The sequence below is a fragment of the Aethalodelphis obliquidens genome, unplaced genomic scaffold, assembly GCF_003676395.1.
Source record: "Aethalodelphis obliquidens isolate GAN/ISIS:26980383/991018 unplaced genomic scaffold, ASM367639v1 scaffold5, whole genome shotgun sequence".
NCBI classification, from domain to species: domain Eukaryota; kingdom Metazoa; phylum Chordata; class Mammalia; order Artiodactyla; family Delphinidae; genus Aethalodelphis; species Aethalodelphis obliquidens.
In genome coordinates this window covers 43,924,826-43,939,886 of record NW_020837949.1, presented here as the reverse complement: position 1 = coordinate 43,939,886, position 15,061 = coordinate 43,924,826, and the positions used below count along the sequence as shown (strand labels likewise).

The 15,061-nt window shown below is 38.4% G+C and overlaps 1 protein-coding gene across 4 annotated transcripts in view; it reads left to right on the top strand.

Moving 5' to 3' along the window:
* Nucleotides 1-15,061, top strand: part of AVL9 (AVL9 cell migration associated) — a 94,791-nt gene that overhangs the window by 31,771 nt on the left and 47,959 nt on the right. For all 4 annotated transcript variants that reach the window (XR_003431943.1, XR_003431942.1, XR_003431941.1 and 1 more), the window contains exons 9-10: nt 1,553-1,622; nt 8,518-9,056. Coding sequence is in view for 1 of the 4 variants with exons in the window: in XM_027102245.1 (XP_026958046.1) it covers nt 1,553-1,622; nt 8,518-9,056 (609 nt within the window). In the remaining 3 variants the exon portion in view is untranslated. The remainder of the gene's footprint in view (nt 1-1,552; nt 1,623-8,517; nt 9,057-15,061) is intronic.

Genomic DNA, 15,061 nt, shown 5'->3' with positions numbered 1-15,061 from the left:
TAGCCACATGCAGTGGCACTTATGATCAAGTAGACTTTATTTAATGTGGCAAATCACAGGTACACACTTTTTATATTGATTTAATAAAGTAAGGACATCTTTTAATGCAGTCTTGGTTTCTCTGTACTTGCAAAGCATTCAAATAAGCAACGTGTAAGGAGAGCACAGGAGATTATGGATGTTACGCTTTACTGGATATCACTTAGTGCCACTAAATGATTTAATGGTTTAAAAAAAGAAAAAACTCTCACCTGAGCAACTACATGCTTGTTTTTTTCCTCTAATTTAATTATCACCAGCATTAGTTTTAGTGCACTATCTAACTGAACCCTGTTCTGGATTAATTTTTGTCAATTTTTATTCTGAAAAATGTCAAACCTACAGGAAAGTTGATAGAGTAATATATAATGAACACTTTTATACCCTTCATCTGTGTTTATGAGTTGTTAACATTTTGCTTTTGCATTACATTGTTTTATATGTGTTCATTTTTCTCCCTGAATCATAATAATTTTAAAGTAATTTGTAGACACCATGGTACTTCATCCCTAAATACTTTAGGACAGCAGTCCCCAGCCTTTTTGGCACCAGGGACCAGTTTCACAGAAGACGGTATTTCCATGGATCGGAGGCGGGGCAGGGGGGATGGTTCAGGCAGTAATGCGAGCGATGGGGAGCGATGGGGAGTGGCATATGAAGCTTTCCTTGCTTGCTGGCTGCTCACCTCCTGCTGTGCAGCCCGATTCCTAACACGCCCTGGATATATTTCTTAAGAATAAGGGTGCATTCCCACAGACAAAATATCATTTTCACATTCAAGAAATTTAACATTGATATAATAAATGCTATCTAATGTACAGTCCATTTTCACATTTCCCCAGATGTCGTAATAATGTCCTATAAGCTGGTTGCTTTTCTTAATCTGGAGACCAAGGATCATTTATTGCATTGTTAGCTTTCTTTAATCTCAAACAGTGCCACCACCTCGCTCTTTTTTTGTTTCTCTTTGTTTTTATGACATTGGCCTTTTAATTTTTTTTTTTTTAAGAATCCAGATTAGTTGCATTATAGTATTAGATTTGTCTGATTGTTGTCACTAGTTTCAGATTAAATTTTTTTGGCAAGAATAGAGGTGGTGGTGTGTCCTTCTCGGGGCATCACATCAGGAGCCCCATAACTGTTTGTATTATTTTTGGCAATGTGAAATTTGATCATCTGATTCAGGTGGTGGTTGCCAGGTTTCTTTAAATTAGGTACTTGTTTTTTCTCTTTGCAATTAATAGGTAAACTGTGGGTTGATAAATTTGAAGATATGTGGATATCCTGTTGCCCAACAACCTTTCACAATAGTTTTAGCATCCATTGGTAATTTTTACCTGAACCATGATAGATGGCTTGGTGATTTTCTGATTCTATCATAAATTCTGTATGTTTTAGCTGTTACACTTCTGTAAAGAGTTTTCCCCTCTCCCTTCTTTTCTTTTTTCTTGTTTTAAAGTATCATTGTGGACTCATGGATTTTCTGATTTAATTTTGATTGACTCCATTTCAGGTTCTCTTTTATATTTCTCCAGTGAATAAATTGGTGGGTGCCCTGATGACAGTGTTATCCCTTTTTCCAGGTAAGAGCGTAGCGGTTTCTACTCTACCTTTTTATAATTTGTCCTGGACCTTTTTTTAAAAAATTAATTTATTTATTTTTGGCTGCATTGGGTCCTTGTTGCTGCGCGCGAGCTTTCCTTAGTTGCGGAGAGTGGGGGCTACTCTTCATTGCGGTGTGTGGGCTTATCATTGTGGTGGCTTCTCTTGTTGTGGTGCCGGGCTTAGTTGCTCAGCGGCATGGTGGATCTTTCTGGACCAGGGCTTGAATCCGTGTCCCCTGCATTAGCAGGCGGATTCTTAACCATTGTACCACCAAGGAAGCCCTGTCCTGGACTTTGTTTTTTTAAATATTTATTTATTTTTATTATTTTGAATTTTATTTTATTTTTTATACAGCAGGTTCTTATTAGTTATCTATTTTATACATATTAGTATGTATACTTATTTATTTTTGGCTGCATCGGGTCTTCGTTGCTACCCGCGGGCTTTCTGTAGTTGTGGTGAGCAGGGGTTATTCTTCGTTGTAGTGCGCGGGCTTCTCATTCCAGTGGCTTCTCTTATTACAGACCATGGGCTCTAGGCACGAGGGCTTCATAGTTGTGGCACATGGGCTCAGTAGTTGTGGCTTGCAGGCTCTTGAGTGCAGGCTCAGTAGTTGTGGCACACGGGCTTAGATGCTCCACTGCATGTGGGATCTTCCTTGACCAGAGCTCAACTCCATGTCCCCTGCATTGGTAGGCGGATTCTTAACCACTGCTCCACCAGGGAAGTCCATGAACCTTTTTTTTTTTTGGTCCATGAACCTTTGAATGATAAAAATTTTCAAGGAAAAAGTGGTTAGGGTTACCATTCTATTTTTTTTTTCTCCAGAAGTTTATTTATTTTTATTTTAAAAAAAAATTTATTTACTTATTTGGCTGCACTGGGTCTTAGTTGCAGCACATGGGATCTTTTAGTTGAGACATGGGGTAATCTTTTTTTTAATTAATTAATTTTTAAAAAATTTATTTTATTTTTGTCTGTGTTGGGTCTTCGTTGCTGCGCACGGGCTTTCCCTAGTTGCGGTGAGCATGGGCTACTCTTCATTGTGGTGCACAGGCTTCTCATTGCGGTGGATTCTCTTGTTGCAGAGCACAGTCTCTAGGTACACAGGCTTCAGTAGTTGTGCCTCACGGGTTCTAGAGCGCAGGCTCAGTAGTTGTGGCGCATGGACTTAGTTGCTCCATGGCATGTGGGATCTTTCTGGACCAGAGCTCGAACCTGTGTCCACTGCATTGGCAGGCAAATTCTTAACCACTGTGCCACCAGGGAAGCAACATGAGGGAATCTATTAACTGTGGCATGTGGGATCTAGTTCCCTGACATTTTCACTTTGGCCATAGGTTTCTCTTTTGTCTGACATTTTCTTTTCTCTCTCGTTTTTTATTTTAATTTATTTTTTTATAAGCAGGTTATTATTAGACATCAATTATATACACATCAGTGTATACATGTCAATCCCAATCTCCCAATTCATCACACCAACACCACCCCACCCCCCGCTGCTTTCCCCCCTTGGTGTCCATACATTTGTTCTCTACATCTGTGTCTCTATTTCTGCCCAGCAAACTGGTTCATCTGTACCATCTTTCTAGGTTCCGCATATATGTGTTAATGTACAATATTTGTTTTTCTCTTTCTGACTTACTTCACTATGACAGTCTCTAGATCCACACAAGTCTCTACAAATGACCCAATTTCGTTCCTCTTTATGGCTAATATACCATTGTATATATGTACCACATATTCTTTATCCATTCGTCTGTTGATGGGCATTTAGGTTGCTTCCATGACCTGGCTGTTGTAAATAGTGCTGCAATGAACATTGGGGTGCATGTGTCTTTTTGAATTATGGTTTTCTCTGGATATATGCCCAGGAGTGGAATTGCTGGGTCATATGGTAATTCTATTTTTAATTTTTTAAGGAACCTCCATACTGTTCTCCATAATGGCTGTATCAATTTACAGTCCCACCAACAGTGCAAGAGGGTTCCCTTTTCTCCACACCGTCTCCAGCATTTGTTGTTTGTAGTTTTCCTGATGATGCCCATGCTAACTGGTGTGAGGTGACACCTCATTGCATTTCTCTAATAATTAGTGATGTTGAGCTGCTTTTCATGTGCCTCTTGGTCATCTGTATGTCTTTTTTGGAGAAATGTCTATTTAGGTCTTCTGCCCATTTTTGGATTGGGTTGTTCGTATTTTTAATATTGAGCTGCATGAGCTATTTATTTATATATTTTGGAGATTAATCCTTTGTCCACTGATTTGTTTGCAAATATTTTCTCCCATTCTGAGTGTTGTCTTTTGCTCTTGTTTGTGGTTTCCTTTGCTGTGCAAAAGCTTTTAAGTTTCATTAGGTCCCATTTGTTTATTTTTGTTTTTATTTCCATTACTCTAGGAAGTGGATCAAAAAAAGATCTTGCTGTGATTTATGTCAAAGAGTGTTCTTCCTATGTTTTCCTCTGAGTTTTACAGTGTCCAGTCTTACATTTAGGTCTCTACTCCATTTTGAGTTTAGTTTTGTGTATGGTGTTAGGGAGTGTTCTAATTTCATTCTTTTACACGTAGCTGTCCAGTTTTCCCATCACCACTTATTGAAGAGACTGTCTTTTCTCCATTGTGTATCCTTGCCTCGTTTGTCATAGATTAGTTGACTGTAGGTGCGTGGATTTATCTCTGGGCTTTCTATCCTGTTCCATTGATCTATATCTCTGTTTATGTGCCAGTACCATATTGTCTTGATTACTGTAGCTTTGTAGTACAGTCTGAAGTCAGGGAGTCTGATTCCTCCAGCTCTGTTTTTTTCCCCTCAAGACTGCTTTGGCTATTCAGGGTCTTTTGTATCTCCATACAAATTTTAAGATTTTTTGTTCTAGTTTTGTAAAAAATGCCATTGGTAATTTGATAGGGATTGCACTGAATCTGTAGATTGCTTTGGGCAGTATAGTCATTTTCACATTATTGATTCTTCCAATCCAAGAACGTGGTATATCTCTCCATCTGTTTGTATCATCTTTAATTTCTTTCATCAGTGTCTTATACTTTGCTGCATACAGGTCTTTTGTCTCATTAGGTAGGTTTATTCCTAGGTATTTTATTCTTTTTGTTGCAATGGTAAATGGGAGTGTTTCCTTAATTTCTCTTTCAGATTTTTCATCATTAGTGTATGGGAATGCAAGATATTTCTGTGCATTAATTTTGTATCCTGCAACTTTACCAAATTCATTGATTAGCTCTAGTAGTTTTCTGGTGGCATCCTTAGGATTCTGTATGTATAGTATCATGTCATCTGCAAACAGTGACAGTTTTACTTCTTTTCCAATTTGTATTCCTTTTATTTCTTTTTCTTCTCTGATTGCCATGGCTGGGACTTCCAAAACTATGTTGAATAAGTGGCAAGGCTGGACATCCTTGTCTTGTTCCTGATCTTAGAGGAAATGCTTTCAGTTTTTCACCATTGAGAATGATGTTTGCTATGGGCTTGTCGCATATGGCCTTTATTATGTTGAAGTAGGTTCCCTCTATGCCCACTTTGTGGAGAGTTTCTTTCATAAATGGGTGTTGAATTTTGTCAAAAGCTTTTTCTGCATCTATTGAGATGATCATATGGTTTTTATTCTTCAACTTGTTAATATGGTGTATCACATTGATTGATTTGCATATATTGAAGAATCCTTGCATCCCTGGGATAAATCCCACTCAATCATGGGGGTGTTGGTCACTTAACATCCTTTTAATTTGTTGTTGGGTTCTGTTTGCTAGTATTTTGTTGAGGATTTCTGCATCTATATTCATCAGTGATATTGGTCTGTAATTTTTTTTTTGTTTTTTTTTTTGTGGTACGTGGGCCTCTCACTGTTGTGGCCTCTCCCGTTGCGGAGCACAGGCTCCGGACGCGCAGGATCAGCGGCCATGGCTCACGGGCCCAACCGCTCCGTGGCATGTGGGATCCTCCCGGACCAGGGAACGAACCCGCATCCCCTGCATAGGCAGGCTGACTCTCAACCACTGCACCACCAGGGAAGCCCCCTCTGCAGTTTTTTGGAAGAGTTTGAGAAGCATGGGTGTTAGCTCTTCTCTAAATGTTTGATAGAATTCACCTGTGAAGCCATCTGATCCTGGACTTGTGTTAGTTGGAAGATTTTTAATCACAGTTTCAATTTCATTACTTGTGATTGGTCTGTTCATTTCTGCGGTGTCTCTTGTAACATCTCCTTTTTTATTTCTGATTTTATTGATCTGAGTCCTCTCCTTCTTTTTCTTCATCAGTCTGGCTAATGGTTTATCAATTTTGTTTATCTTCTCAAAGAACCAGCTTTTAGATTTATTGATCTTTGCTATTGTTTTCTTTGTTTCTATTTCATTTATTTCTGCTCTGATCTTTATGATTTATTTCCTTCTGCTAACTTTGGGTGTAAGGTTAGATTGTTTATTTGAGATGTTTCTTGTTTCTTTTTGTTTGTTTGTTTCTTGTTTCTTGATGTAGGATTGTATAGCGATAAACTTCCCTCTTAGAACTGCTTTTGCTGCATACCATGGGTTTTGGATCGTTGTGTTTTCATTGTCATGTGTCTCTAGGTGTTTTTTGATTTCCTCTTTGATTTCTTCAGTGATCTCTTGGTTATTTAGTAACGTATTGTTTAGCCCCTCCATGTGTTTGTGTTTTTTACCTTTGTTTCCCTGTAATTGATTTCTGATCTCATAGCCTTGTGGTCAGAAAAGATGCTTGATATGATTTCAATTTTCTTAAATTTACTGAGGCTTGATTTGTGACCCAAGATGTGATCTATCCTAGAGAATGTTCTGTGCGCACTTGAGAAGAAAGTGTAATCTGCTGTTTTTGGATGGAATGTCCTATAAATATCAATTAAATCTATCTGGACTACTGTGTCATTTAAAGGTTGTGTTTCCTTATTAATTTTCTGTCTGACTGATCTGTCCAGTGGTGTAAGTGAGGTGTTAAAGTCCCCCACTGTTATTGTTACTGTTGATTTCCTCTTTTACAGCTGTTAGCAGTTGCCTTATGTGTTGAAGTGCTCCTAGGTTGGTTGCATATATATTTATAATTGTTATATCTTCTTCTTGGATTGATCCCTTGATCATCATGTAGTGTCCTTCCTTGTCTCTTGTAACATTCTTTATTTTAAAGTCTATTTTATCTGATATGAGTATTGCTACTCCAGCTTTCTTTTGATTTCCATTTGCATGGAATATCTTTTTACATCCCCTCACTTTCAGTCTGTATGTATCCCTAGGTCTGAAGTGGGTCTCTTGTAGACATCATATATGTGGGTCTTGTTTTTGTATCCATTCAGCGAGCCTTTGTCTTTTGGTTGGGGCTTTTAATCCATTCACATTTAAGGTAATTATCAATATGTATGTTCCTATGACCATTTTCTTAATTGTTTTGGGTTTGTTTCTGTAAGTCCTTTTCTTCTCTTGTGTTTCCCACTTAGCAAAGTTCCGTTAGCGTTTGTTGTTGAGCTGGTTTGGTGGTGCTGAAATTTCTTAGCTTTTGCTTGTCTGTAAAGCTTTTGATTTCTCTGTGGAATCTGAATGAGATCCTTGCCAGGTAGAGTAGTCTTGGTTGTAGGTTCTTCCCTTTCAACACTTTAAATATGTAGTGCCACTCCCTGCTGGCTTGTAGAGTTTCTGCTGAGAAATCAGCTGTTAATGTTTCATGAATTCCCTTGTATGCTATTTGTCGTTTTTCCCTTGTTGCCTTTAATAATTTTTCTTTGTCTTTAATTTTTGTCAACTTGATTACTATGTGTCTCGGTGTGTTTCTCCCTGTGTCTATCCTGCCTGGGACTCTCTGTGCTTCCTGGACTTGGGTGGCTATTTCCTTTCCCATGTTAGGGAAGTTTTTGACTATAATCTCTTCAAATAATTTTTCGGGTCCTTTCTCTCTCTCTTCTCCTTCTGGGACCCCTATTATGCGAATGTTACTGCGTTTAATGTTGTCCCAGAGGTCTCTTAGGCTGTCTTCACTTCTTTTCATTCTTTTTTCTTTATTCTGTTCCACAGCAGTGAATTCCACCATTCTGTCTTCCAGGTCATTTATCCGTTCTTCTGCCTCAGTTATTCTACTATTGATTCCTTCTAGTGTATTTTTCATTTCAGTTACTGTATTGTTCATCTCTGTTTGCTCCTTAATTCTTCTAGGTCTTTGTTAAACATTTCTTGCATCTTCTCGATCTTTGCCTCCATTCTTTTTCTGAGGTCCTGGATCATCTTTACTATCATCATTCTGAATTCTTTTTCTGGAAAGTTGCCTATCTCCACTTCATGTAGTTGTTTTTCTGGGGTTTTATTTTGTTCCTTCATCTGGTACATAGTCCTCTGCCTTTTCATCTTGTCTATCTTTCTGTGAATGTAGTTTTTGTTCCACAGGCTGCAGGATTGTAATTCTTCTTGCTTCTGTTCTCTGTTCTCTTTTTTCTCATTGAAATTTGTGCAAGCATAGCTTATTAAAATTTTTATAGGAGAGTCCCACTATTTTGATTGTATTTTTTTAATTTTTATTTTGTTTTTTTATACAGCAGGTTCTTATTAGTTATCTACTTTGTACATATTAGTGTGTACATGTCAATCCCAATCTTCCAATTCATCCCACCACCACCCCCACGTCCCACATTCCCCCCTTGGTGTCCATACATTTGTTGTCTACATCTGTGTCTCTACTTCTGACTTGCAAACCGGTTCATCTGTACCATTTTTCTAGATTCCACATATATGTGTTAATATACGATATTTGTATGTCTCTTCTGACTTACTTCAAGGGAGTTCCACTATTTAAAGCAGAATATACAACTCTTGTTTTTCCTTTACCTTATTATGAGCCAAACTGTTCACCAATATTGTATGTTTTAGGCATGATTGAACATGGTCTCAGTGATAGTTCTCAATATAGACCCCGAAAGAGTATGTCTGAAGATGTTGGGCTTCAAGAAAGTAATCCCACTGAAGATGAGTTTGTTTCTATGCCTGCTCCTGACATTTCAAATACCAACTTGGAAACTGTTGAGAAAATCATGATGAGAAACCATGGAAGAGATGCTGCCATGAAGACTGAAGAGCCTTTTTTCCAGGTAGATGATGACAGCAGTGAAGGACAGGAACCCAATGACAGCAATCAATATTTGAAACCTCCTTCTCGCCCATCTCCAGAGTCTTCAGAAAGTGACTGGGAGACCTTGGATCCTAGTGTCTTAGAGGACTCCTCCTTGAAAGAAAGAGAACAGGTGGGATCAGAACAGACAAACTCATTTCTAAAGGACTCTTTGCCCTCAGACAGTCCTCCGATTACTGTACAACCTCAAGCTAACACAGGCCAGGTAGTCCTGATACCAGGGATAATTTCTGGTTTGGAAGAGGACCAGTATGGCATGCCCCTGGCCATCTTCACAAAGGTAAGGTTTAAAATGCTTTATTAAGGCCCTTAAGGATATAACAAAATCCTCTTAGAATTTAACTTTTAGTGTTAAACACATTTTCAGTCTGAAAATTTTTCTTTGACTGTAAAATACACAGTGCTTTGGCATCTGTGACCATAGTGTAAGGCTACAGAGAATTAATTCAGGGGATTTTGAGGTCACCAATCACTGTATTTGGCCTGTTTTTAATTATTCAGGTTTATCTTTGGTGGGGGAGGAGGCAGTCTTGATTACATTAAATGAATGTATATTAAAATACGACAATTCCAAAAGCTACAAAAAAGCTTAGATGGCTAACGTAAATTTTAGCACCCCTCATAGGTATAATATAGTGTTTTGGTTAACTTGCCCTAAAAACTATTTTTTAATCTTTTTATGAAAAAACATTCAGAATGCATTTATGATTTAACTTAAACACAACGTAGTAAATCTAATTGAATCTTTGAGCCAGTATCTTATGTCCTAGGGTATCATTTCTTAATTTCAGGAATATTTTAGGATTCTGGAAGCGACATTTGGGTTCTTTTGATTTTTCATTCTACTCACGAGAAACTCCTTATTTTATTGCCATTCATGAATTAGTTTTCAAAATGGAGCAGAAGAAAAAAAATCCCCTTTTTTTTAAAAAAAATAAAATTTATTTATTTATTTATGGCTGCATTGGGTTTTCACTAATGTGCGCAGGCTTCCTCTAGTTGCAGCGAGCAGGGGCTATTCTTCATTGTGGTGCGTGGGTTTCTCATTGCGGTGGGTTCTCTTGCTGCGGAGCATGGGCTCTAAGCGCACGGCCTTCAGTAGTTGTGGCAGATGGGCTTAGTTGTTCCACGCTATGTGGAATCTTCTCGGATCAGGAATCGAACCAGTGTCTCCTGTATGTTTCATTTTTTAGTCAAAAAGTATTTATTGCCTTCCTATGTGCTAGGCTCGTACTAGGTTCTAAATTCTTGCAACCATGGTCTTGCAATCTACCATAAAAGACAGATACATCTGTCCAGTAACTAGAGCAATGTTTTATGATTTCCCTAAGTACCTTCCTTTATGCCTGAAGTAAAAGAAATTGGATAGTATTGACTTGAACATGTATTTCCACTATATGATAAATTCTTTCTGGGTGTATTCAGTATTACAAATAAGTACTTGCCCCAAGTCAGTGTTGCTGAATAGTTAACAGAAAATGCTGTCTTTGTTCATTTTGTGACCTGTTAGGGGATGCTGAAATTATCTTAATTGGTTTCATGATTGAACTAATGCACATTTTCTTAAAACTGGGATTCAGGAGCCTGGGGAGAAAACTCAGGGCTCTCAAACTACTGAGTATACTCAATAGACGCAAATTGTGGGTTTTCTGAATTCATATGTGAGTGTCATGACTGCCTGTACTTTTTGGAGCCCTTACTTTGCTGCTTCACCCACCCACTCTAATTTTTATCACTGTGGAGATATCAAGAGGGAGGGATTTTGTTTTTGTCTGCCAGGTTGCTGAATTAAAGCAATGTTAATGTGTTCCGTGTGCTGTTAATAAACTGTTTGGCAGAATATTCTTTTTGTGTCCATTATACCAGTACTGAATATATGATGGGCTTACCACCATCATTATGGTAAATTAAACTTTTTTTTTGGTTTTATGTTTTATTGTGTGATGATTCAAATCTAACTTGTTTAATCACAGTTTCAAATACAATCGCTGATTCTTTCATGTCAGTAGCTTTCAAATATGGAATATACTTAAAAGTGAATTGCCTTTAGGCTTTTTTTCTCTTGAATATGAGAGTACAAGTAAAAATACTTGTACAGAAGAACTACGTTAAAAAGCATATTTAAAAATATATATATTATTTATTTATTTATTTTTGGCTGTGTTGGGTCTTCGTTGCCGCACATGGGGTTTCTTTATTTGTGGTGAACGGGGGCTACTCTTTGTTGTGGTGTGCGGGCTTCTCATTGCAGTGGCTTCTCTTGTTGAGGAGCACGGGCTCTAGGTGCATGGGCTCAGTAGTCGTGGCTCACGGGCTCTGGAGTGCAGGCTCAGTAGTTGTGGCACATGGGCTTAGTTGCTTTGTGGCATGTGGGATCTTCCCGGACCAGGGCTCAAACCTGTGTCCCCTGCATTGGCAAGAGGATTCTTAACCACTGCACCACCAGGGAAGCCCACAGTTTGCAACTGTTTTAGCAAAAAAAAATATATGAAAGAATTAAAAGTATATGTAGTTGGAAACCAAAATTTTTTTCTGCCATATGTATTAAACTGCTTTATGTATTGCTTCTGAGTTTATATTTGGTTTGCTTGCTTACAGGGTATCATATTCAAATTTAGGGAACCTACATATAACTTGTGACTAGCTAAAAAGTAATGGATGCATGTTTTTTAGTTTTATTTAAGTGTCACTATACTATTTTTTTTCCTCTCAACATTGTTTTTAGTTCATCCGTAATTTTGCATGAAGTCGTGTATTATTATTCCTCTGTAGTTTTCTGTTTTCGGCTCTTCTGTAGCTTACGAATTCTGTGGATGGACATCTACGTTGTTTTCAGTTTCTGGCTACTACAAATAATGCTTCTATGAAATTCTTATTTGGAAATCTTGGCTGTATACATGCAAGCATTTCTTTAGGATTCAGTACCTAGAAGTGGGAATACTGGATTACAGGGAATGGGTATGTTAGCTTTACTAGAATAATTCCAAACTGTTTTCTAAAGTGGTTGTGACAGTTTGCATTCCCATAGCAGTAGTTAAGAGTTCCCATTGTTTCACATTCTTACCAACACTTGTTATTGTCAAACTTCCTAATACTTAGCCAATCTGGTAGTATCTTCTGGCTCTTAGTTTGTAATTTTTTTTCAGTAGTCACTGTTGAGGTTGAGCATCTTTTCATGTTCTTCTTAACCATTTGGATTTCCCTTTGTGTAGTAATTGTTCAAAGCTTCTGGGTTGTTTCCCTTGTTGTCACTGATTTATGGGACTTAAAGCTTTGTAGTTTTGGCTTTCACATTTTGGGTTTTATCTACCTGGAATTAATTTTTGTGTATGGTTGAGAAAGGGAGTCTGTCTCTGTGCTTTTTGTTGTTTCATTGGTGTATCTGTCCCTGCGTCAGTCCTGCATTGTGTTAATTACCATGTATGTTGAGTCAGGCAGAGATTCCTCTCTTGCTATTGTTCTTCAAGAGTTTCTTAGCCCTTTGCATTTCCACATTAATTTTAGGATCAACTTAAGTTCTCACTCACAGAGGTTGAGATTTTGAGAGATTACCTTTAAACGCTAGATAAAATTTTGTAGAGAACTGACATCCCTGCAGTATGGAGGCTTCCAGTTCATGAACATGCTTATCATCCCTGAACAGAGGAGAGATGAGAAAATGCCAGTTGGTCCTGATGGCATTGTAGCCCTTCCCAAGTCGCAATGGAGAAGGCACTATGCTTTTGCAGCTCTCTAGCAGATCAGCTCACAACAGGTTTGCCAGATTTACCAAGCTGAGGTGTGTTTTTTGACGTTATTTGTTTTTTAGTTTTAATTGTGGTTTAAAAAAAAAAACAACATAAGGTTTATCTTTACCATTTTTTAAAAATTTATTTTTATTTTTTTCTTTATTCTTGGCTGCATTGGGTCTTTGTTGTGCGTGGGCTTTCTCTAGTTGCGGCGAGCGGGGGCTACTCTTCGTTGCGGTGTGTGGGCTTCTCATTGCAGTGGCTTCTCGTTGTGGAGCATGGGCTCTAGGGACACGGGCTTCAGTAGTTGTGGCACGTGGGCCTAGTAGTTGTGGCTCACAGGCTCTAGAGCTCAGGCTTTAGTAGTTGTGGTGCATGGGCTTAGTTGCTTTGCGGCATGTGGGATCTTCCCAGACCAGGGCTCGAACCTGTGTCCCCTGCATTGGCCGGCAGATTCTTAACCACTGTGCCACGAGGGAAGCCCCATCTGTACCATTTTTTTTTAATTAATCAATTAATTTATTTATTTTTGGCTGTGTTGTGTCTTCGTTTCTGTGTGAGGGCTTTCTCTAGTTGTGGTAAGCAGGGGCCACTCTTCATCGCGGTGTGTGGGCCTCTCACTATCGCGGCCTCTCCTGTTGCGGAGCACAGGCTCCAGACGCGCAGGCTGAGAAGTTGTGGTTCATGGGCCTAGTTGCTCCGCGGCATGTGGGATCTTCCCAGACCAGGGCTCAGACCTGTGTCCCCTGCATTAGCAGACAGATTCTCAACCACTGTGCCACCAGGGAAGCCCATCTCTACCATTTTTAAGTGCACAATTCAGTGGTGTTAAGTGTATTCTCATGGTTGTACTACAGATGTCTAGAACTTTCTCATCTTGCAAAACTGAAACACTATAACCTTTAAACCACAACTCCCCATTCTCCCCTCACCCCAGCTCTTGTCACCCATCATTGTTTCCATGAACTTGACTACTTTAAAATACCTTACATAAGTGGAATCATAATACAGCATTTATCTTTTTGTGACTATCCTCTTTCAGTTAACATAATGTCCTCAAGGTTCATCCATGTTGTAGCATACGATAGGATTTCCTTCCTCCTCAAGGCTGAATAATATTCCATTGTACGTATACACCACATTTTCTTTATCCATTTATCCATCGATGGACGTATGGGTTGCTTCTACCTTTTGCCTATTTTGAGTAGTGTGGCTGTGAGCATAGGTGTGCAGATATCTCTTCAATTTTCTTTTTTTTTTAACCATTATATACTGCAGCTCCAAATGTGGAAGTTAAAATAAAGTATCCTAGAAAAGTGGAAAGCCATGGTGAGTTTGGCTGTAGAGGCTGCTCTATGTGAAAGTACCCAGGCTCTTGCTGCCACCAGACACTGAAGACCTTTAAAAGATTTAGGCTAAATTGACCATCGTTAAAAGTAATGATGGCAAAATTTTAAGGCCATTTTGATCTACTATTTAAAATAACTTTATAAATACGTAATACTTTCACATGGTTCAATATTCAAAAGGTTCCAAAGCATCTATAATAAAAAGTCTCTCTCATTCCATACCCTGCTATTCAGTTGCTCTCTCCAGGGGCAACCAACCTTATCTATATCTTTTTTTTTTTTTTAAGCAAAATATTCCTTGGAGATGAACTTCATCACTCGCTGCAGTGTGTTCCATCATATAGAAGAACATTTATTCATTGCCCTGTTCATGAATAGTTAGGGTTCCTGTCTTCTGCAATGATAAGCAATGCTGCAATAAATAACTTTTTACAAATCCCACACATGAACAGGTGTATCTGTAGGGTAAATTACAAGAAGTAAAATGTTGGGTCAAAGAATATATGTATGTATAATATTTTAGGGAAATTTTTTTTCATATTTTTAAAAAGCTTTGAACTATTGATTTTTTTAAAAAAAACACATTCTTAGTTTTCATGCTGTTATAGACTTAGCCAAGAATTCCACTGTTGACGGTAGACTTTTCTTCTCTAACAGAATCAATTATGAAATGCAATACTATGAGCAATTAAATCAATCTTTGTAAAAATTGGCAGTTCTGAGGATGCCTTTATCAAGAAGGATTCTCAGGCCTAGTTGGGGGAGTAGGGTATTCTGGGGTCCATATCAAGTTTGAAAGAGCATTCAATATTATAGTATTTATGTTTAGAAACAGGTAGTTGGGGAGCGGGGAGCCTGTCGTTTTTAATACATAGCACACAAAGTAAAGCATGACCTGTGAGCCTTGCACCAGCTGTTTGAGTGATTTGGCCTAAGGACCAGGGGTCCTTTCCACCTTTAGTCACAAGAGGGTGTGGGTTGAGAAGCACTGTATACTCAGTATGTCTCATGCATAGACATAGATTTATTTTTGCTGCTTCTATTAGTTGGCGTTTTATAGAGCAGAGGAAGACACTGTCAAGAAGAAGAATAAAACCAGGTTTCTAGACATACATTCCAACTTTTGGAAGTCTTCTTTCATGTTAAGTATATAACAACCAGCTGTGAGGTACAAGGCAGATGGTAGATGCATGGAAGGACCTGCAGTA